Below are 23,991 nucleotides of genomic sequence, written 5' to 3'. Positions count from 1 at the left end.
CCTAAACCCCTCGATAGCAGATCATGCTGGGGTAATGAAATGCTTCCGTTTCAATTGGCTGATTTGCTCTGGGCCTTTGCGGTATTGCTCTTGCAAAATAAACTGCTTCCTTGTGTAGTTAGCCATATTTTACTTCTGGCTGATATACTGTTGGTTTATGACTTTCTCTGGGTTGTAAAATCCTTTGGGGATCCTTCAGGGTAAAAGATAACACGCGTGGCTGTTATAACCCAGTTATTTTGTCAGTTTACGAAGAAGGATTAACATTTTTTTCTCCGTGCGCTGAGTTCTGTTTTTACATATTCTGTATGTGCCCGGACATATAAGGGAAAGATGGCTTTTAAAACAGCATGCTTTTGCCTGCGTGGCTTATGTTTCCTTTGTTATATATGCTGTAGCTGATGAAGGGGCCAGCTTATCTTATCTTACTGTTATCAGCATCTCTTACTGTCTTACAGGTTTGCAGCATGAAGGAATATTCAGAGTGTCTGGATCACAAGTTGAAGTGAATGACATAAAAAATGCATTTGAGAGAGGTAAGAAAGATGTGTTCCAGTATCTCAGAGATTATTGCCAAATGTATGAATTTGTTTAAATATTCTGAAATGGCCTGTTTTGAATGCAACTTGATATATTATGTTCCTTTGATTTTTGTGTTTCCTAAGTGAATCTAGCCCAAACGCTTCCCTAGTGCTCATTAACCTTGAATAATCAGTTGTTTGGCATTATGCTTTATATCTTCTAGTGTGTCTGTATAATAAATGTTCTGAATTCAATCTTCTCACATGTCTGATAGCTTATTGATTATTTGTAACACTAAAGGATATAGAGAATTCCATTATTGGGTGTAACTGCATTTTCCTACCCTCTCGTCCCCCAGCTCTTCATGATTAGGCTGGCTGCTAGAGGATGAAATTTTATGTTTTCCAGGTTCTTGAGGCACAGCCTGGCTACATGTATTCTAAATATCAGCAAGCGAGAGAGTGAATTTCAAGACACCGTTAACTTGACGTAGCTTTTAATAGATTTGATTTTCTATGTGAAGAACCATTCCATACAAAGGCAAAGAACGGCTGGGAGCCTCCTGACTCATCCGCTTCTAGCTGGGCTGCTCTCCCTAGCAGAGCAGGTTCAGAAGAGCTTCCCTGTCAGGCAGTCCTTGCAGCCTGTCTCCCCAGTCTTGCCTGGGTCACTGAAAACAACAGGGCTTGTTTTAATTCCCTGAATACACCACTCTCAAAGAATACAGTTAGTGTGTTTCTATGCTTGCTGTTGGAAGAAATGAGCAGTAATTAATTAGCCATAGCAAGTTTATTTTGCTTTCGGGAAGAGAGAAATTTAATGAACCACGTGTGTGAAATGTGGCATCTAATTTCACCTGTCTTCATCTCCATCTACCTGAGAATTAAAATCCTCAAGAATAGAGGAAGCAGAGATGTGTCTCATAGGCTGCAGGTAAAGGGTTGATATCAGAATCGGACCCCTTTTTACATATTTTCCCAGTCATCTTGGGAAAATAGCCAGTTGTTCCAACACTAACATACAGAAATAAAAAGGTGGTATTTTTTTTTTTCCTTCATCTCACTTGTCTCTGTAAAACATATGATATACAGAACTGACAAAGTTAACAATAACGTCTCTGCAGTTTATTACTTCACCCAGAACCCATGGTGGCAGTTAATATCGAGGATAATGCTGCGGTTTGTAGTGGCCCATTTATTATCCTGTGTGTTATTAAGATAATAGGCAAGCTTTGGTAATTTCAGTCACATAATGGATATATATAGCTTCAATTTGAGGATTGCCCCATCATTAAATCTAATTATATCTGATAGGGAGTTTTCCCTAGGGAACAACTCCTTAAGTGGGCATCTTTTCTTTTGTAATACAGACAAACTGTGGCATAACTGCAGAGACAAATTATCTGTCCCAGAAACACTCCCCCACCACCACCCCCCCCCTGCCAATTCAACATAAGATGTCTGCATCCTGCTGAGCCAAGTGTACGATGCTCAATGGCCCCTTGCGTGTCCACCGAATCCACCTTAGCTTCAGTTGTGAGTTTGCATAAAGACCTGCTCCGGGACTCATGTAACGTTCCCTTCCGTGGTGGATCTATGAAGTTCACACCCTACCAAAATATCTGGAGCACAGAGCCTGGAAGTGTTACTACTGCTCGAGGAGCAACACCACCCTCCGTGGGTGCAAGGCAGGCGCTCCTGTGTCAGCCTGTAATCTGCTTGGTAGAAAGCTGTCCCTGGTCTCCTGGGATTGCTGTCAGAGGCTTCCCTTCTCGACTGCGATGCATGGGAGAGATCTCTACCTCACGCTGGTTGTAGTGCAGTTGGAGTAGGTGGGATTAACTTTGTGCTGTGTAAATCCTTTTCTCCAGCTGAGGTGCATCCTTCCAGTCTGATGCTTTTCTCCGGTATTCTGATTTTTCTCGCCTGCTTTTCTTTGCTTGTTATGAAGGGGAGGATCCGTTGGCTGGGGACCAGAATGACCACGACATGGATTCAATAGCAGGAGTTCTGAAGCTCTATTTTCGAGGGTTGGAGCACCCTCTCTTCCCCAAGGATATCTTTCATGATCTGATTGCCTGTGTCAGTAAGTATATGAAGATCTGAAAAGAAATAGGATTAATTTTTCTAATCTCCCACTTTTGTCTCCTCCCCTCCCCCTTTTTCCTGACTCTAAAATGAGCTTTTTGTGGTTACTTTGGCTGGGTTTGTGTTGCACTGGTCTCCTGCTCTCTATCAGCCTGAGTCTGGGCAGTTGCCTGGTCACAGCCATCATTATTCTGATAGCGTTTTTTTTATGAATGAGCAAGCAGATAGAAATTAATAGATTTTAAGGGCTGTGTCGTGGATTTTTCTGAGACACTGCTTCGTGACAGGATTCTTTTAAAACAGAATAAAACTAAACCCTCCGCTTCTGAAAAATAATCTTTAAGACCCCTCATCAGAAGGCATCAGAAATACCCTCTCAGAAGCAGGGATCGCCAGCAGGGTTCCTTGCCCTGTGTGCTTTCCCTAGCATCGATGGATACGCACTGCCTGGATGTCTGCTGCTGTGCTTCGGCATGCTCTCTGTAGCTGGCAAGGTGGTAGCCGTATACCTTTTAGCTTCGTAACCACGAGGGGCCATGTGTTGACTGCTGTTGAAGAATATCAATCATGAGGGCAGTCACAGTTGAGTTGTTAACATTTTTGATGGTTTCTAAAGGTGGTTCTGGTAGGCAGAGGGTTGTTTGTGGGTTTTGTATGTGAACAACCTCATTTTAAATGGCCTGACTATTGCCACGTCCTTCAGAATCGAAGAATGATTCTATTGTCCAAGTAGTGAAGTGGCCTTTGCGGTGGCAGCCTTTGAAGTAAAGCAGAAGATAACTGCTTCTAAAATGGCTTGTGGTTTTCTTCTCCTGATAAGTGCATTTACAGAGTTGAATTCACATTATATAAAAAGTAAAATCTGCTTCCAAATAAGTTCTCCCTTCTGAGATGACTTATGCTGCCCACTTATTTCTCAGTAGGCTGTTGCACACAGAGCTTTTTGCCTCACAGTTTAACTATGTTAATTTTCCTTTGAGTGTTACACAATTTCTTTTTTAAACACCCACCTTTCTAAGCTAGCTTGAATGAGCTATTGTGCCAGAACTATTGAAACAGATGACATCCAGTGCTCCCACGCTAGGAAGGAACTTGCAGTGAAGTTTCACGTGTTCAGGGACCTTCATTGTCAAAGGCTTTGCCAGCAGGTTCTGCAGCCTTCGCGTTCCCATGCCGGGCAGTGCCGGAGGATCTGGGAAACGGGCAGACCCTTCCTTCCTCCTGCTGCTGCTCTGCTGGCTGCCCTCCTTAATAGTTCGCACAGGAGCCGTCACAGTATACTGGTTTCGTTTGGACTCAGTGGCCAGCTGTGGATATGGTGATGCGATGACTCTGTGGTCTTTCTTCCTTTCAGCAATGGATAATTTACAAGAGAGAGCGCTCCACATACGCAAAGTGCTTCTGAACCTGCCCAAGACCACTCTGATTGTAATGAGATACCTCTTTGCATTCCTCAATCAGTGAGTATCCCTGAAAGCACCACGGCCCTGCTTGTAGGACTTGGTGTAAACATGATAAATGGCAGAGCCAGCCTTAACGTTGCTGCGTGTGATCCAAGCAACAGCTCAAGGTGCAGATGCCACAGTAGCTTGCTATTGCATCTGCCTTCCTGGGCTTTTCGGCCTTGCTGAAATTCCTCCTGATGCTATGAGTACAATCTCAAAGGAGTTCCAGAGATAAAAGTGAATAATGTGCTGGTAATCCAAGCAAAAAGTGATATGGGGTTCAGCACCAGCAAGGAGCACTATGTACTAAGTAGTGTGAGTAGTGGAGAGTGAGGGTATTTTTTTTTATTTAGTTTTTTTTAAACAGCCCACTGCATCTGGCTGGTTCATTGGATAGCTTGGCAGCAAGGAGTCAATAGTTTCCTCCGGTAGTGTGATCTTGACACCTGAGGTAGCATGAAGGAAAAATGCCCTAACCAGAAAGTTATATATACATTGTCAAAGCCCTTTGTATAGCATTTAGGTGAAAGAGAAATACAACCGTAAGAGAATATTTTGACCAAACAGAGACATGAGAGTTACTGTCTGCTTTTGTAAAGCCCCAGTTCATCAGCTACTTTTGATGAACATCTTATTCCTTACATTAAAATGAGACAATGTTAGGGTTTGAGGTTTTTCTAAAAGGTTTGTATTAAAACAGAGCAGGACATTTGCTGAACCTATCCATATATTCAAGTGGTTATTTCTGATTGGAAAGTAGGGGGGTTGTTTCACAGTTGTCACTGCTGGAGTCACTGAAATGTGACTTTCCAGTCTTAGTAGCTTTTAATTATTCCAAGTAGTGATCTAGAAAACAGGGAGTTTCAAGGGGAATTGTACTGGAACTTAGTTTTCTGTTCAATCTTTAATTGGTACCTGAAAGGCTTAAATTGTAGGTTTGGGACAAAATTTAGTGAGGTAAAAATTATGCTTTAAAAAATGGCACCATGTATAAACTATAAGATTCAGATGTACTGGGAGATCCTGAAGAAGAATCCCACAAAAGGCCCGCTTGAGAAGGTCCTGGGCCTTGGAGAAAGGATGTAACACTCTGCGTGCTCGATCACACACACTTAGGCAGAGAGGACCTGATATAACTCTGGTATTGAGTGTTGGGATGCAAGTGGGCTATGAACAACAATAATAAAGAAAAATTAAAGGCGAAGATTAATGTCCTCCCCTTGTAAAATCAGCACCCAGTACTTCTCACATAGTCTCGAGCTTTCAAACTCCTTTTGCGGTTTCTATTTCATTTCTCTGCGGACGCCATCAGTGTCTCTGTTTTTCACACAGACTCAGAATATTCATGTCCCGGCCGATCAGCTTTAAAGAGCAGAAAGCCCAAAGCAAACCTTCCAAGCTCAGCTATGTGTTCACAGATGATGATGATGATGATAATGTTGTTTACTGCTGTTAACCCCCCTCCCCACTTCTGTCTTTTGCAGTTTATCTCAGTTCAGTGAAGAGAACATGATGGATCCCTACAATTTAGCCATCTGCTTTGGGCCAACACTGATGTCTGTGCCTGAAGGTCATGATCAAGTCTCTTGCCAAGCTCATGTCAATGAATTGATCAAAACTATCATCATCCAACATGAGAACATCTTCCCAGGACCAAGGGAGCTGGAGGGTCCAGTCTATAGCAGAGGTGGAAACACTGAGGATTACTGGTATGATAGATACCACTGAGGAGAAAATGAATGGGTGGATATTTATTTACGGGCTGGCATGCTACAGTCATGCGTTCTGCGTTATCTAATTCTGGGTTTGAGCATCTGGCCCAGCCTTTCAAAAACCTGTTTTATGGAAGAGAAGATGGCTCTGGTATCTCTGGAGAGGCATCACCTTAAAAGAAATAAGCTGGTAGAAAGTAACTACTCAGTTGTCAAACCTAGCTCACTGATCTTGAAGGGCAGGATTGTGTAGGGATTTTCTTGGATGTTCTGATATGGTGGCTGCCAAAATCAATCTCTCTTTTTTTTTTTTTTTAAATGTATTTTTTTTTCCCTTTCTTCTTTTCTCCTGCTTTTGCCTTCTTTTTCTGCTTGCCTTGAGTGCCTGTGCTTCAGACACAAGGGTCACTTGCAACTGAACCTAGAAAGCTGTGGCATGGTTTAATTTTCAGGGCAGCACTGATGGTGGGGGAGGGAAGAGGGAGGAATGCAAAATCACCATTTCCATCCAGCTTAAAGCTCAAGAGGCCCGGCTGCGCATTCAGTCTGAAAGCCACATCTGGAAGCAATTCAGCCAGAGCGGCTCCTGTCATCTGGGGTGGAAGGTTGGGGAGTGGGGGAAGGAAAGGAGGTGTTTTCTCTCCTACTGGCCAAGCTGATCTCTCCCTCTGAAAATGAGGAGTGTTCAATTGTGTCCTGCTTCTCCCCCCACTGCTTCCCTCTTCCAGTGTCCCAGGAATGCAAATGATTATTTTCCTATACTAAAATAAATACATTTTTTTTAAATAGAGTCACTCTGGTGACAGAGCTAGCCTTGTTTCCCTGCCTTGCTTCAGAGTAGCTTATACTATCAGCTCACTCCTCGTACGTGTGGTGAGGAGAGGCTCCTCTACACTAACTGCTGTAGCAGAAGACTTGCCAGAGCCTCGTTTGGAAATTCTGTTAATTTTACCCTTCACTCTAATGGTTTTAGCTGATGTTTTATATGTGAAAGAATTGTAGAGGAAAAAAAATTAAGAATCTTTATGACCTTAAGGCAACACGTTAGCTTTGACAAGAGGTTTTGTCCCATGAGGTGAAGGGAATAAAAATGTGAAATGTTCAGTACGGTCAGGATGGGTGACACTTCACATGAGCATGTGGGAGGCAAAATGTCCTGGAAGGTAATCTCAATTTTCTGAAGGCATTTGGTTTTTCTTCGTTGCCCTTCCTAACCCCCCTGACTTGAGACCCTATTAAGCAGAGAAGGGTAGAAGCAAGCAAGGGAGGCCGCTTAAAGCCAGGAAGAAGCATCTGGTTCCCATTCAAGCCTTCTCATAGCCCTGGTATTTAGATAGTTGTAAGTTATTGCCCACAGGGCTCCATGCCGCAAAGCATGCAAGCGGCAGAGTGAATCTTTGTCGTTCAGCTGATTCATCAGGGAAGGGAGCCTGCTCTGTTTGTGATCTCCTGGTGCCACTTCACCGGGCTGAGCCGTCTTTGTGCCGGGGAACTCGCAGACGATGCTTTGGCGTGGAGGCTGCCCGGGCTCGGTGCCACGGCTCGTGTGCTCTGCGCCTCCGTGCCTGCGCTCTCGCTGCGAACGGCACTCGCTTCACTCGGCAGCTGCCGAGGAGCTTTGAAATGGCTTGCCTGAGGGAGAGGAGGGTAGGGCAAGGTTCAGAGTTTATGACAAATTCAGGGCTGTGCTGCAGGCATCTTTGAAACGCTGCCTTTGAGTCAAGCCCAGGACTGTGCTGCATTTGTCTGTCCATCCGAGACTGCACGAGGACAGCATGGGGAGAGTCCAGGAGTCCTGCATACCGGCAAGTGAGACCATCGGAATTGCAGGGAAGAGGATAGCTTATAGACGCTCAGCTTGCACTGCATTCCTCTGGCGGTGTACACTGCTTGCACTTTTGGAGCCCTCGGGGTGAAACGCAGCAGACTGGTGCTTCCCACTGCAGCATCCCAGGGCTCACAGGACAGAGAGACTGAGTCTGCAGCAAGGACAGGTTTTTTGGTGGAAAGTGCTGTTGGAGGCATGGATAGGAAGAGGCATGTGGTCTTTCTGCAGTATTTGGATCTTTAGCGTTGGCTGTACGCGACATTACTTCACAGTCTATGTGAAACTTTAGCCCTCGATGCTGTGTTCCTCTTGGGACCTCCATTTGGCTTCAAATTCTTCTGTAAACTTTATTAAGTAGCATAAAGGCTTTGCAGAGGATGGGAAAGGTTGATTCCTGAGGTATTGACTCAGAAGATGGTGAGGCAGCTTCCTATCATGTGGATTAAGCATAGTGAGACACCAGAATTACTCAAACATTTTACCCTTTCCCCTTTTCCCCTCTTCTTTAAAAGAGTATAAGAGGTAGATTACTAAAGGGAGAGGACTTTACATCCATGATCACTTACTTTAACCATTGCAAGACCAAAATGAGGGATGAAGTTATTACCGTGCAAGAGAATTAAAAATCGCTTTTAAGGAGTTACAGGGTAAGAGTGCAGCAGACGCGTTTTGTCTTTAGCAACAGCATCTGGTAAGATGAGGAACAAGCACTTTTTTTTTTTCCTTCTAACATGAGCAGGCAGGGCAGGCAGGCAGCGCTGCCAGCTGGCAGCAGGTCTGCGGAGCTGCTTGGGAGAGGCAAGGGATCCTCTTCCAGTTTCCTTTCTGCTCCTGTCCTGAGGGAACTGCTCGTGTAGCTTCTTACAAAAATATAACCTCTGGTTGCCGTTTGTTGTGTACTGATCCTTTCAAAGCTTTTCTTCGTGGAAAACATAAATGAGTACTCTTGGTGGTTCAGGTGCTCTGTAAATAAAGATTCCAGGCAATTGATCTGGCCACGGGAGTTGTTCGGTGAAATGAATGGGACAATTTAAGATTGTGACAAAAGGGAAGGAGGGAGATGACAAACTCAGACCTGGAAATATCATTATGAATTGAGAAATAATTTCCCCCAGGAAGTGGCAGCTATCTCATCAGTCATCTAATGAGCTAATTAGAGCAATGGAGAATACAGCTGAGGGAATAATTCTGGCATGGCAGAGAGGAGCTAGACCCAACGTGCCACCACTAATCTGACTTCTGAACATCTCCAGAGGTCCGGGTTATAAGATCTGAAGTTGGACTTCCCTGATAGCATACAAGAAGGTTAACTAAGATGTTCTGTTTGCTTGATCAAATAAGAATTTAGCTTGATTTTTAGAGACAGTGACTTCAGTATGTGCAAATGCATCCGCAAAGTGTCTGTCACAGTGGAACCCAGATATTGACTTCTGATATGGTTGTTCCTAGTTAAGTTATCTTTGATTTTTGTAAATGAGGAAACTCAATTTCTACCACTGTCAAGCACCATCTATTTCCTTTTGTTGTAGCGAAAGTCCTCACGGAGAGAGAGCCTCAACGGAAGACTCGGTTCAGGACGTCACAGCTGAACACCACACCAGTGATGATGGTATGCAAAGTCCATTCACTCCTTGGTTAACTGCTGCAACCTGTGGGGGAGGCTGAGAGGACAGTGCCTTGCAATTTAAGTTCAACGTTTAGATCCAAAATAGAATTTAAATCAGAATAGTCACTTGAAACGTCACATACAGCATTTGATGACAGAAAGTCAAAAAGTATGGGATCAACAGGAATCTTTAGAAGTTACCTGACTATTTTTAAAGTATCCCTTTTTTCAAGGAGATCTTATCTTAGCAGCAGGCCTTGGCACATTCCACGCTTGCATGACTGACTGAGCTCATCTGTACCCTAGAAGGACTGTTGGAAGTCATGGGGAAGCGTAGAGCCAAAGGCTGGATATGTTTCAGCGTGCGCTCCTGCTCCCCTCTGCGTGTGCCAGGCATTTCCCCTTTCAGTAGCTTTGGCAAGGGAATTGTGAGTGCCTTAAGCCCCAGTGGTTCTGCTTTAAGGAAGCAAGCAAAATAAAATCAAAAACTGTTTGTCTTCCACTGAGAGCCAGGTTTTGGGGTAGGCGGTCCTGGTAGCCTCTCTCATTGATAATTTTTGGTTCTCCTTGGGGAAACTGTTAAGTTTCTTGTCTGATCAGTGAAAAGGGATGCCAACACTGAGAATTTAATGATATTTCCTAAGGAAAAGCTGATGCTGCAGTCTTTGAGTTCTGTGGTTGATACTTCCAAAGCCTCCTTCTGTGATGGGGCACAGCTGCATGTGAGCCCCATCCAGAGCAGAGGAAAAGATTACATTACCGATGTGAAACGGTGATCCCCAGAATACTGACCAGTATGTAAAGCAGACTGACCAAAACAGAATATGGTTTTATTCTTGGGTTTTGGCCCGTTGCAGTTGTCTAAGTAAGTTCTGCGATGGTTTTACTTGTGATGGCCTCAGTTGTAAAGGTGGGAAGAAGGTAGCATTCCCTTAAAATTAAGTGGCATCCTTTTTGAGTGGGTCTTTAGGAATTTGCTCAATAGCCCTGCCATGTGCTCCTATGCTGCTTTTTGCTCTTTTTGCTCCAGCAGCTGCCTAACAAACCTTTCCCATGGCATTGCTGTGCTCCTGCTGACTTCATGGTGTTCACACCCCGATAACAAAGTAATCGATGTTGAGCACTGCTAGGAACGCTGGAAAATCAGTTCTCCCTCAGCAAAGTCAAGCACTGTCACGATGACTCCTCACCAAGGTTGTTAGGAGGGAACACAAAGCCTACGGGAATGAAACATGAGTTTGCTGTCTGTCTTGAACAGAGGGTTCTTTCTGAAGAGTGTTAGATTCTTAAAAATGTATGAAAACATGTCCTTTTTGAGTTTGTACCTAAAGAAGGAGCAATTTCATTGCTGTAATGAAGGAAAGGCTAACTCATCCCGCACCTGTGAAGCCTGGGACTAAAGCCTGCAGGCTGATACACCGTGGCGTGTACTTGTATCTGCATGGGACTTTTAGATCGCTTCTGTGGCTGGGAGGGTACAAAGATGAGAAAATGAGCAGTTAGAGATTAGAGGAGGACACTGTTTTGCAGCCTCTGGAACTAGATTGTGTGGGGCCCCTGAGCAAGGTAAAATTTGGAGGCATTTTGGATGGAGTTCTGCAACCTACACGGAATATTCCATAGGAAGCATTTGGGAGGGAGCGTTTGGCACCAAAGCAGAGGAGGGAGCTGGGCCTCTATCTCTTTGCAGAAGCAGCAAGGTCTGACTAAGGAGTCTCACATCCCTCTGAGTGAGCTGTGCAGTATCACACCTCGGGCATACTCGTCAGAAGTGCAGCGTATAACTCTGCGACGCAGTGGGACGGATGTTCTTAGGTTTTTTGCACTCTTTCAGTCCTTAGATATGACCAAGCACTTGCTCCTTTAGCTCTTTGGTGAGGCTGGCACTAGTCCTACCAAAGTAAAGCTGTCATCCCAGCTGCCTTCATTGAAGGAAGGAATTGGTTTTGGGGTGAGGGGAGAGGTCGTGTTTTGCAGAGCATCCATGTTCTTCGCAGTCTCGCTGTGCGAGGGAGCGGACTCTCTGGTTTGAGACAGGCATAAGAGGTCAGAAATGCTGAAAGACAAGCAGGTCGTATGTTTGTTAAATTATGTGTATGAGTGGAAAGATTTTAAACTGCTGCTTTCCTGCACAGGCTGTCAGACTGGCAGGGGTAATTGTTTGGCTTAGCCTTACTGCTCTTGCACTGCTTTCTTCTCTGAGCATAAGTGTAGTAGGAAAAAGCTACTGGAAATTAGAGTCTAAAATCACTTCTCTGGACAAAAGCCAGAGTCCTAAAAAGCAAACTGGAAACATAAGAAACCTGAGTGCCGCACTCATCTGGAACAATAAACACTTCTTAATGAAACAGATGGAATTTACAAAACCACACTCCCATCCCCTTCGTAAATGGAGGGGGACACCAAAAAACAGCACTATCATTTTTTTAGTGTTATGAAGAAGCTGACTCCAGAGGGAAAACAAGCAAGAGGAAAGAAGGAGCCAAACCCAGATAACCGTGTGCTTCGGGGAGTCTGGAGCAAGGCGGCTATCGCAAGCTGCAAACATGGGCCAGGATTTTCTCACCCTTGCAAATCTCTCACTGGTTGCTGAGGGCTGATAACGGGATTGGTGTGAGGCTGACCACAGGCTTACCTGAAATGTGTGATTTGACAGAATTCTGAGCTGTCTGGTTTAGTAATGGAGAAATTAATTGCTGGGGAGTCAGTCTACCAGATCCTGTTGCTGATTGCCCTCAGTGCTTGGTCACGTAGTGCTTAGTAACTACGGATGCTGATGGGGCCCTTTGGTAGGGGGTGCTTCTGCTCTGCTCTCTCAGACCGGCTGATGAGACAGTGGTACTGCAGCATCGGCTCGCTCAGATGGATTCGCACTAGGTATTTTCTCAACCCCGGCTACTACCTTGCCTGCCTGTGGGCAGCCTTGGAGACCTAATTCTTGAGCGTATGCTCTCCTAAGGAATAGTTGTAAAAGCTGTGGCTCATGTTTGGCCTTCCAGTCCATTTTGGCTGTCTCTTGCACTGTAGAAGCTTCCTGTGATGCAAAGGAGACATCTGTATGAAATGGCATATCTTCCTTGTCTAGGAAGAGGAACCACAAATCTCTTTCTCCAGGAAAGAACTCAATTCCCATGGACTGCTTGGCTCTGTTAAAGCTCCTTTGAAGTAATTAGAGGCTGAAGTCCACTGGGGCTGTATGGTTGAGCTCATCTCTGTTCCCCTGCTGAGAATTGGGAGCTGGCTTAATATATATTTAGACTTAACTAATGGCAGATTTTTCGAAGTCTTAAAAATAACCCACATGAATTTCATATTGATTTTCCTGAGTGCCTAAATGCCCATATTGTCCCTCCGTATAGTATGAGAGTCCTGCAGGGACCTGGATTAGTGGCCGGTTGCAGACACAGCATGCCTGTAGTTCTTCTGTGAGCTTTTCAAGTAGGAGCAGTCAGATTTTGGAGCACATTGTGCAGCTCCAAGCGCAGTGCCGCTGCGCTCGGTGTGCACGGTGCAGCCCAGCTGTACGGAGCCCAGGGGAGCAACTTGCTCTCCTGATGGCTGCACAAACCGCAGCGGTGGAGGCGCTGAATGTTTTCGTTAGCATCCATGACAGTTCGATGAATAGCACGGCCTCCCACGGTGCCAGAATCCGGTCTCCTGGGTCAGGTGAACCTCACAGGCAGCAAAAATTTCCTTCTGAATAGATGCTTTATTTCTGAAGCAGCTTGGAATCAGAGGATGTTTCCCCTCCCTAAATGCTAATAACAACTCCAGCCTGCCTGCCCAGGAGGTTTAGCTTCGCTGCATTTAAGAAAGCATACCATAAGCAGATTTTTGTCTGGAACATGACTGATTGTTACCCAGCTTTGAAAGTTGTTTTTTTTTATTTTAATGAGATACTAATATTGCCATTGATACCATAAGCAGATTTTTGTCTGGAACATGACTGATTGTTACCCAGCTTTGAAAGTTGTTTTTTTTTTTATTTTAATGAGATACTAATTTTGCCATTGCCACTTCCATCTTTGTACACTTGAATTGCTGTAAGTGCGTTTATGACTTTGAAAATGCGATTGTGTCCACCACGTAGAGATTAGGTAAATGCTGAAATTGCAGCATCCTCATATTATAGGGGTTCCCCTCTGAATCTTCCTGCTTCAACCCTCTGCTGCCTTAAGAAGCAACACTTTATCCTCTTCCATGCTCTCATCATAAGCTGGTTTATGGTAGGTTTAAACTGTGAATACTTACCTGAGCCCAAGTGTTTAGTGAATTATTGTTTATTCCCTTCTATCTCCTAGAGTGTGAGCCCATAGAAGCAATAGCGAAGTTCGACTACATTGGCAGGACTGCACGAGAGCTGTCCTTTAAAAAAGGAGCTTCTCTCTTACTCTATCAGCGGGCCTCAGATGACTGGTGGGAGGGACGCCACAATGGAATTGACGGCCTTATTCCTCATCAGTATATCGTCGTTCAAGACACGTATGTTACACTTTAAGCCCATCTGCAAGATGGGCTTGCTTAAAACTCAGGTGTGGAATGGAGTGTTTGTGTCAAGATGTTGACACCAGGTGGGGAGAGTTCATCCTTCGACCTTCCCTGCGAGAAGGGAGTCCTCTTGAAACAAGCAGAGCTCCGCAGAGGCATAGGTGTCCACGTATGTGGACGTGTGATACAAAAATTGTTCTGGTGCTGCCAGCCTGTTAAAGAGGCAGAGCTGGGATCTCCAGGTTGCTCACAGAAATCAGGCTCTCTCATTTGAAAGATATGTGATGATTCTTAAGAGAAGGATGCTAGCACAGTGCTGTTGTCCTGTATGTATGTTTAAATACACAGTGCTGCATCTGAAATTCAGTGCTGTTGGTCCTGTTTTGGTTGTGATTTCCTTCCCTCCTCCTTCCTAGTGAGGATGGTATCTCTGAAAGATCCAGTCCGAAGTCTGAAATAGAAATAAATTCTGAGCCACCGGAAGAAAAAGTGACTGCTAGAGCTGGTGCCAGTTGCCCAAGTGGGGGTCACGTCGCAGATATTTACCTTGCAAACATCAACAAGTAAGAACAGCCTTGCATTATTTTACTTAACTGTGAAGATCTTGGTGATGAGTCCAGTAAATTATTTCCTTCCTTGAAAAAGATTAAGTAATGAGCGCTGCTACCATTTTTTCTCTGCTTCCCCCTCTTCTAACTTGTTCACATTTTGCTGTCCTCTCTCTCTCTGTCACCAGTGTGGCCGATGCTCATTTAAAATCCCACTGGCTTCTCTTTCCTATCCCTAAGGTGCCATCTGTTCCCGTTTTCCCAAATATGTCCTGTTTTATAAGCTAAACACACAAAGAAAGGGAGGTGAATGATGGAATGAGTTCTTGTAATCATGTGTTCCCGTTCGTTGTTATGTTCTGTGATTTGTTATGTCTCGTTTACATTTAATATGTTTCGTTTTATTGGGTGGGGGACAATTCCTTCAGAAACTAGTGTCACATTTTGTGCTAAATGACATCATCTTAAGTCCCACCATCTGGCATTGCCTGTAACATTCTTTGATTTCTCCAGCACTTCTCACCTTAGGTTACTAACCATATGCTTGCAGTGAAACAACACACCTCCCTGTTGCTCTAACTTTACCTCCTCAACCAGTAATTGTTGCTTTAGTGAACACGCAACATAACAAAGAGCTGGGAAATTAAGCTAGTAACAGACTAAATTCCTTGATCTGTTATTTAATTATTCTAGAGCAGACTTTTATCCCCCGTATCTTTCTGATTATTTTCTTAGTATGAAAAAAAAAAACCACCTCTATTATGCAGTGAAAATATTAATATGATAATTGCAGTTTTATGGGAGTGGATATTTTTAACCTTCAGTTAATTTAACAGAATGTAGTCTATACAAGCATTAACAGAAATGCATCCTTTTTAAAGGTTTGGACCTGCTAATGTCCTACACAGAGCCTGGTCCTTAGTTTATGGGAGTTGGCAGAGCTCCACTGATGTCTATGAAGCTATGTTAATCTGCATCAGCTTGGGATCTGGGCTTTCTTTTATGATATTTATTGTCTGAGCCATTGAAGTATGCCATTCTGCCAGTTACGGAAAGATTTGTGTAATGAACAGACCTATGTTGGAGCTTCACCATCTGCTGGTCTTGGTAGTGTTCTGTGTAGTGCTTTTAAGAAGCCTGGGTAATGTCCACTCCAGTTTTTTTCCCTTTACTAGGGAAACTGATATTTAGCAATAGTAGCATAAGACTCATTTTGTTGTTTTTTCTTTAGGAATGAATCTTCTGACCTATGTGTGAACAGACTTGGGCAAAATTAAATCAGATGGTTTCGCAATGACAGTTGTGCCACCCACTGAATTATTATTTGGATGCCAAAATCCTACTGGAGTTAACACTTTCTTGCAGTTATTCATGGGGCTGGTGCTATATATAAATGGATCCTTCCCTGTATAATGGATGCCAAGCTTCAGACCTATGGCATAAAGTATTCTGCTGCATTGGCCTTCATATGGTTTGAATGGAATCGTGCTGTCAGACTGCATGGTGCTGGGGTAGAAAGTAAATTTTTTGGACCAGGTCATCCATTTGACATCATCTTTTGGTGTATTTGTAGCCCTACATAGATAATGCCTTGTGGTCCTGCTAAAGCAATGAAAATGAAACACCTGTTACCACCAGCAAATATTGGAAATGATCATTAACCTCAAACTATGGGGTTCTTTGCTTGCCAGTCTCTGAAAATAATAACTTGATGCCTTGGGCCAGGAGCTTAGTAGACTTATACTGTGTCCTCCAGTCAAAAATTGTAGCTCTGCTCTTCTAATGTAATAAAAACACATCATCAAAACCTGTTGATGGCACAGAGGCTTTTTTTGTTCAAATATAAGCACTTTTCCTTTTGACCAAGTTAATTACATTCCATCCAAGTGTTCTGTTTTTGCTTTGAATGTGCACAGCTGCCAGAAACTCAGTCTTGTTGTTAGAAGTGTTAAACTGGAACAATATATAATTTTACTGTTTCACGATGACTTCTAAAATCCTGGGTGTATTTGTAATCTGGGTATCTTTATGTCTCTTCCCATTGTCCTCTGTGTTGTTTTGGGGGGATATCTTCAAATTACAGCCCGTTATGTGTACTTGCTTGTATTGACTTGTTTTGCTTTTGTGACTGAAGGCAAAGAAAGAAACCAGAGTCAGGCAGCATCAGAAGAGCCTTCCGTCAAAGTGACAGCCATGGACTAGGTAGTTCAATGGCAGAACCAGCCTCCCCAGGAGCCATAGCCGGTTCCAGGCCCTCATCTCAGCCCATTATGAGCCAAAGTCTTCCCAAGGAGGTTCCAGATAAATGCTCCATCAGTGGCCATGGCAGCCTCAATTCTATCAGCCGACACTCGTCTCTAAAGAACAGGATAGACAGCCCGCAGATCCGGAAAACTGTGACAGCAGGGAGGTCTAAGAGCTTCAACAATCATCGGCCCATGGACCCTGAAGTTATTGCACAGGTAAATAGGAGTGCTTTGCCTTAAAGATTTGTTTTGGAAACTTAAAGGATGTTGGATACAATGAGATGTTGTAATGCGAAGTCTGATTTAATCTCGTATCCCTTCCCTTCTCTCAATGCAATATTAACTTACTACCAGCTTGGGTCTAGTCTTTCAGCCTTGCTTTGTGTTAAGTCACTGAGACTGCTTTCATGAGTGAAGATACGGTCAGGTCCTTCCTCCATAAAAACTTGGCCCTGTTCATTATTCAGAATTTAGTTTCAACAATAAAAATGTCCATTTCAGAAAGTTACACAGATTTCAAAGCTGTCAGCGAAAAATTAAACAATCATAACTTCAAGACTTGAGAAAAGTGAAGTATTTAGTGTCAATTTAACATTCTCCTGTCAGTTGTGCAAACTCGCCTGTGGTTAGACATTGGAAGCATATGGAGTAGTACAGGCAAAATAAAAGCAGGCTGCTGAGTTTTACAGTGCTCACAGTGGCATCTTTGTATGCTTACAGGGTTCAGTGTGTGGTTAGAAACCAACTTTGAACATAATACTGCTAGTTTTAATTAGTTATTTATTTAGACAAGTGCCTTGAAATGAGGGCAGGCTACCGATGGGTGTGCAGCTATGCTTTGACTCTGCAAAGAGCTCCGCTTTTGGGGCTGGCTCCCCTGAGCAGAGGACAAGGAGACAGTCTTCTCGGAGTCCTCCTCTGCTGCTTAAAGGGAAAGGTGTTCTTAGGATTTTTCTTAGTCTTTGCTAGTTTTGACACAGACTAGTTTATTGCAGGTTCTTGGTCTGTGTGGACGTTCTCTGCGTCTCTATGCGCAGAGACGTGTCCCGTCCCCATCCCTGGGACGGCGCGCTGCCACAGCACTGCCTGCCCTTAACAGGGACACACGTGAGGTCTTTGCATCCGTCGTTTCACAGGTAGAACTGAAAACGATTGGAAGTCAGACTTCGATTTGAACAAGTGACAGCTACTAATGGGGTGACTGATGGCAACGTCACAGGTTTCCCTCTTCCATGAAGGATCCTCCCGTTCTCCCACTCCGAGCCGTTAGATGTGCCTGCACACGTAGGGTGCCTGTACCCACTGTTCTCAGCGTGCGGTGGATCCGTGGAAAGCCAAGGAATGCGTGGGTCTGGGATTACAAAGCCAGCCCTGGGAGACCTGACTTCTCTGCGTGGTTCAGGAGTATGTAGGTTTCTAAGGAGCTGGGGGAAGATATGTGAAAATTAAACATCACTTTTATTGACACAACAGCAACGCCAAGTAATAAATAAGGTCTAAATAACAATCCAGCACGTATTCTGATGGAAAGTTGTATTTTGCCGTTATGAATATCTTGAGCCCATTTGTTACAGTGGAATTATAATATATGGTTCTTCTTGTCTTCATATTTCGTTGTCCTTCCAAGGCTTTGGTTGACATAAATCAGTTTCTTTGTTTTTTCAATTAAGCTCTAACTGAAATTGTTCTGTCTCCTCTTCCTGCCAGAACGTTAACTCCATTGTTTTCACTGGAGAAGAGTCTGAGGAGAAAAAGAAAAGAATGAGGAGGGAGGGAAAAAAAAAAAGCTATGTTAAATTAGTGTTTCTCTTTGCCCTGTAGTATCTGTTCGAACACCACCTAATGATCAGGGTGCATTTTACGTATTTTCCCTAACTTCGTAAGTGAAATCTGCCTGGCCTCAAGATAGGCTCGGAGGTGTTGGATTACTGTCTCTGGTTTCTTCCACCATTCCTTGACTGATTTACCTTCCCCACCCCCTGAAAAACCTCTAAGGAAGCGAAAAAGCCTCAGCCAAACTGTGAGTCACAGAACGGCTGAGCTCTTCTGTGCACCAGTGGGCTCCACGGTGCGGGCTGCAGCAAACATGTTACTCCTGCTGCAGCTGAGAACTAAAAAAGCCACGTTTTTATCTCAAAGTTCTCTTTATATTTATTTGTTAATACCTGTAATATTTTATAAGAGGAAGGAGAACTGCCAACTTGAATTTCTAGATATGTTTCGGTTGACATAAATCAGTTTCTTTGTTTTTTCAATTAAGCTCTAACTGAAATTGTTCTGTCTCCTCTTCCTGCCAGAACGTTAACTCCATTGTTTTCACTGGAGAAGAGTCTGAGGAGAAAAAGAAAAGAATGAGGAGGGAGGGAAAAAAAAAAAGCTATGTTAAATTAGTGTTTCTCTTTGCCCTGTAGTATCTGTTCGAACACCACCTAATGATCAGGGTGCATTTTACGTATTTTCCCTAACTTCGTAAGTGAAATCTGCCTGGCCTCAAGATAGGCTCGGAGGTGTTGGATTACTGTCTCTGGTTTCTTCCACCATTCCTTGACTGATTTACCTTCCCCACCCCCTGAAAAACCTCTAAGGAAGCGAAAAAGCCTCAGCCAAACTGTGAGTCACAGAACGGCTGAGCTCTTCTGCGCACCAGTGGGCTCCGCGGCGCGGGCTGCAGCAAACGTGTTACTCCTGCTGCAGCTGAGAACTAAAAAAGCCACGTTTTTATCTCAAAGTTCTCTTTATATTTATTTGTTAATACCTGTAATATTTTATAAGAGGAAGGAGAACTGCCAACTTGAATTTCTAGATATGTTTCTGATATCTTCTGTGTTTTCTAAACATTAAAATTTTGAGTCCCCTGTAATATCTTTCTGGGGAAGGCAGGCGACTCGGACAGGAGGAAACCCCATGAGGCAGCAAGAGCACACAAGGACTTTGGCATTCAGTGTGTGGTCCTTCAGCCAGTGTCAAAGTCATCAATCCCTTCTTCAAGAATTTACTCTCCCGAATCTCACGTGCCAAATAAAGTGCAAGAATGGATCCTAATGCTTTGAGTCACATGCTTTTCTGTTCATTGCTTCATTTTGGGATGGTACTCGTCTTTGAAGTCCGAGCAGCGTCAGGACCAGTAAAGGACCAGATTAGCATCAAGAAAGTGCAAGCAATTATTTTGCTCGCTGTTGATGGAAAATACTACTGCTCATTGGCTTCAGCATGTAATGCTACGTAGTTTGGCGTGGGTTTCACTTCGACACCTAAAGGTCCTTGACCTGCCAGTTGATCTGAGTGTTGGTGTTTACAGGCTGAAAACAAAAGCGTCGTTCTCAAAGGCTGACTTTTATCTCTCTGTTTATGTGTCTGGGTTCTGTTATTCACTTGGTTTCTCTTCTGTGTTTGCAGGATATTGAAGCTACTATGAACTCTGCTCTGAACGAGCTGCGGGAGCTGGAAAGACAAAGCAGCGTAAAGCACACACCAGATGTTGTCCTCGACACCCTGGAGCCTTTGAAGACGTCTCCGGTGGTGGCCCCCACCTCGGAACCTTCCAGCCCTCTGCACGCTCAGATCCTCAAGGACACTGAACCAGCTTTCCAGCGCAGCGCTAGCACAGCCGGTGACATACCGTGCACCTTCAGGCCAGTGAAGTCGGTCAAAATGGCCACCCAGGTGAAACCTCCGGCAACTCGGCCGAAGCCTACAGTTTTCCCCAAAACAAACGCCACGAGCCCTGGCGTTGCCTCCTCTGCATCTCAGCAGCCTGCTGACAAGTCCTGTACTGTCTGATAAACTTGATGCTGCTTTGTGGATACAACTGTATTGTTTCAGATGAAGAGACTCTGTTAAAGACATTAAAATGCCTATTTAACTAATTTTTGAACTTCTGCTGAGGGTTAGTTGTGAACTGCTACTTACTGCTGGGAGCGTTTCCTGGGAGTGAACTAAGTGGTAACAACCTCGTCCCATGTACCCGCATCAGTGATGTTCGTAAGGCAAAACAGTTGGTGCCACGCTTAGGAAATCCACTGTCGGGTCACTGTGAAGCTGAGGAGGAAAACACACAAAAAGCGATGAGCTGGATCTTGGTTTCTAGTTGATGCCTTGTTCAAGTGTTTGACCACTGAAAGAAAATATTTAGTGGTGTCATGTTTTGAATACTGGTGTAGTGACTTATATATTCTGTGTTTCATTTATCACAGGGAAACAATAGGATAGATTTTAGTCTATTGCATGTTTTGGTGCCACTGGTTACGTGGAGCTTGGACATGCCTGTTTCTTGTGCATTATTATTATTATTATTACGTCGCCCGCTGGTGCCACGGTGGTTAAGGGTCTGTCTCGACTTCCATCACATCCTCTGGTTTTGTTTGTTTGCTCCCCCGTTCCTCCCCCCAGGGCCAAAGCTCTTGGCCATCCAGCCTCATCCTTTAGACGACACTTGTCATGAAAAATAGTTTACTCTGGAACACTCTTAGATTTTGTGGAGTTATACGTAATATGTGTCTGTGCGAATATAAACAAACATGTTCCTGAGGTTTAGGAGCATAAGAAAGAGCCCAATTGTTGCTTATGGACAATCTAGCTGTTTTTCCCCCCTTTAGTCTCCCGTATTTTAAAACAGCTTTGTTGTTTTTCAGTGTAATTTTCAGCCCGTAGGCTATGATGTGGTGTGTGGTCTCGGGAGACTGAATGTAAAAACAAGTTAACTTTTGAAAACTAAGCGCACTCTGATGGGAGTTCATTTACTAACGCACACGTTCTTGTTTTGATCATATATCAAGATGGATCCTTACCAAAATCCCAGTTACAAGCACTGTAAAAACTTCAATCAGAAGTTCTCAAGCTTTGTATCTTCTCCCTCTTTCTGGCTGCAAACGCTTCGGTCGGTGGCTGTGACCGCTGTGAACTGCTTTAGGGATCTCTGCTCTTATAGAGCAGTGTCGGAAACGCTGCTGGGGACAGTGACGTGACAGCATGCAGCTTCTGGAGTGGCTTCCCTACGTGTTCGTTGGTAGACTGGCATGCCTCTGTAGGACTCCGCAGACAAGTGAATGAATTCTTAGTATTTGTATTTATATGGTAGGCAGCAAATGCTTCAGCCACTAGCAGGCTGCATGAACTCTTTTGTACTCTACTGAGAATTTTCCACAATGCTAACACTTATTTAATTAAAAAAAAACCAACAACAAAAAAAAGGCATGTGCCACTTACAACAGTAAAGAAGATTTCGCAGTCCTGCAAGAGAGGAGACTCTGGCTGACCCTCAGTTCACCTTGTTCCCAAACTTTTCTGGGATTTAAAAAAAAGCTGCACATCTTATATTTTCATCAAATAAATTCAGGCAAGGACAAGATAAGAAAAGTCATTTTTCTCTCCCGTTTAGCTGAGTTTCTTTTACATTTGTGGGTTTCGCACACTTGCTTCTTTGTGACTGCAATGTCGTTTCATTTGGCACTTAGTAATTAAAAAAGAAGAAAGAAAACTTACATTTCTAAGGACAGTTTCTGAAATGTACTTTTCTGATTCATTTAGGATGTTACTCGGAGAAATGAACAGGGTTTTCCTGTGTCCCTGTCCATTCCCATGCGCACACCCCATCTCTACAGAAGTAATATATCCATATTAATGATGGTTTTTAAAAACACCAACTTTCTCTGTTCCCTACATTAAGAACATATGAAAATTGGGGAACACCGGAGAGATTTCAGTGAGAACACTCTTTATTACTCATTTCTCCGTAGCTGATCTGTAGCAGCAGTTCCCTTGGGAAGCGCCGCGGTACGTGTGTGACTGTCACTGGACCTTGCCCTCTTCCTCTCGCAGGGGAAGATCCCCAACAGTGCGACCAGCGACCTTTGCTCTCAGGTTCTGACGGACTTCTACCACCAAGGAATCACTTGTTCTTTTGGGGAAAAAATAGAATTAAACTTGTAATTTTTTGCTCAGGCAGAACTTTCTGGCATTTACTTTTAAGTAGGGAGTTTTTGGTTTTGTTTTCTTTTTGGTCATGAACGACCAAAGTTAATCTGTGTCAAGAGCAGGATCTCTGTAAATTTACGTCGACTCATTTGTAATGCCTTATTTTCTTTATATTCTTATGCCTAGCATTCATGTTTCTAAGAATTAAGTGTCCAGCCACGCACAGCACATTTGGAGGAGATGCTCTTTTCTATCTTCGAGGTCTGAAGTATGAATGGAAATTAACAAATAAATAAATAAAAAAAAGACTTCAGGTTACTGTAACAGCGACTGTCTGTATATGAATTACTGTGCTTATCTCTAGCATCCACAGCTCTGGGACAATCCTACTGTCAAGGGGAATATGCTTAGCAGGATAACCTGTATATCGAGCAACTCAACTGGAATTTTGGTGTGCACTGTGATTGACACTTACCCTTACAGCAAGCAATATGGCAGGCTGAAGGTCGTCCTTCCTCTTCCACGGGCTCCGGGTCTGGCCAGCCAGCAGAATTCACACACGCACACACACATAGGAGAATAAAAAACAGAAAAAGGAAGCTTTTAGCTTGTCTGCTTCACTCTGTGAACGTACAAGGCTGAGAGAAGAGTTGCCGCAAGTGTTTTATGACCAGTTGCTGCAGGAGAGGTGGGAAGGAGAAACTGGAAATGTCGGCACCGCTCCCTGCGAAACCAGTGGGCGTCTTGTAGTAGAGACCAGTGTCGGGTGGACAAGTACGACACGGTGGTTTGCTTGGGGAGGTATCAATGTTACTTCATATCTTCATATTCAGAAGAAATATTAGCTCTTCCATGGAAATTCTCTTTCATGACTTTTATGTAATGTTTGTGTCAAATATAAAGACAAGAAGTGTTTGATAACTGGAATAACGTATGTCTGTTTGATAGTGCTTTGTATGAACAAAGGGTTCTTGTTCATCAGATGTTGGATTGAAATAATCCAAAGCAAAACTTTTAAAATAAAATGCGATTTTAGGTGATCAATCTTAATAGTTTCTGAAGCTCTAACCTTTTATGTTTTATTTCCCTGGTTGGGAATTGAGCAGTGTGCTTTAACGGTTGCTAAATTTCTGCCTCTCTAAGGTAATCCAAAGGCTCACAGTTTATAAATTGTAAATTTGTTCTTCATGTCAAAGCAGTGGGACACGATCAAACTCTCTCACTTTATCTGTACTGGATATTTTGTTGCAATGAAAATGATTAAAAAATTAATTAGAGTGCACTGTGACAGCAGAAAAAAATTGTTGTATATGTATGTATTTTGATACCTGTTCAAAAAGAGTCTTTGGGTTTCCTGTGCTGAATACCTCATATGTTGGGTTTGGGGAGTTTTTGTTGATTTTATTTTTTTTTTTGGTTGATTTTTTTTTTTTTAAGGCAAGATTGTTCTTGCACAAAAGTAGGTTAAGATAACCGAGTTCTCATAAATTTATTTACCGAATCAAAACACTTCAGAGTTTGGCAAGAAATTCCATCTGTTCTAGTTCCCCACCTTGCACTTGGTACGGGGTGAGCAGTCGCTCGGCTGTTTGCCTG

The 23,991-nt window shown here is 43.6% G+C and overlaps 1 protein-coding gene across 3 annotated transcripts in view; it reads left to right on the top strand.

Moving 5' to 3' along the window:
- The window catches only part of SRGAP2 (SLIT-ROBO Rho GTPase activating protein 2), a 106,293-nt gene extending 86,031 nt beyond the window's left edge, over positions 1-20,262 (top strand). For 2 of the 3 annotated variants that reach the window (XM_009698094.1, XM_009698093.1), the window contains exons 14-22: positions 459-536; positions 2,473-2,607; positions 3,964-4,069; positions 5,539-5,763; positions 9,124-9,203; positions 13,502-13,682; positions 14,105-14,251; positions 16,371-16,698; positions 19,879-20,262. In XM_009698094.1, coding sequence (XP_009696396.1) covers positions 459-536; positions 2,473-2,607; positions 3,964-4,069; positions 5,539-5,763; positions 9,124-9,203; positions 13,502-13,682; positions 14,105-14,251; positions 16,371-16,698; positions 19,879-20,262 — 1,664 coding nt within the window. Of the gene's footprint in view, positions 1-458; positions 537-2,472; positions 2,608-3,963; positions 4,070-5,538; positions 5,764-9,123; positions 9,213-11,643; positions 11,674-13,501; positions 13,683-14,091; positions 14,252-16,370; positions 16,699-19,878 lie in introns of all 3 variants that reach the window. The other variant, XM_009698095.1, reaches the window with a different exon arrangement.
- The last annotated feature ends 3,729 nt before the right edge of the window (positions 20,263-23,991 follow it).

This window comes from Cariama cristata, unplaced genomic scaffold, assembly GCF_000690535.1.
Source record: "Cariama cristata isolate BGI_N322 unplaced genomic scaffold, ASM69053v1 scaffold4134, whole genome shotgun sequence".
NCBI lineage: Eukaryota > Metazoa > Chordata > Aves > Cariamiformes > Cariamidae > Cariama > Cariama cristata.
The sequence above is the reverse complement of the archived record's forward strand: the minus strand, read 5'-3'. Positions and strand labels throughout refer to the sequence as shown.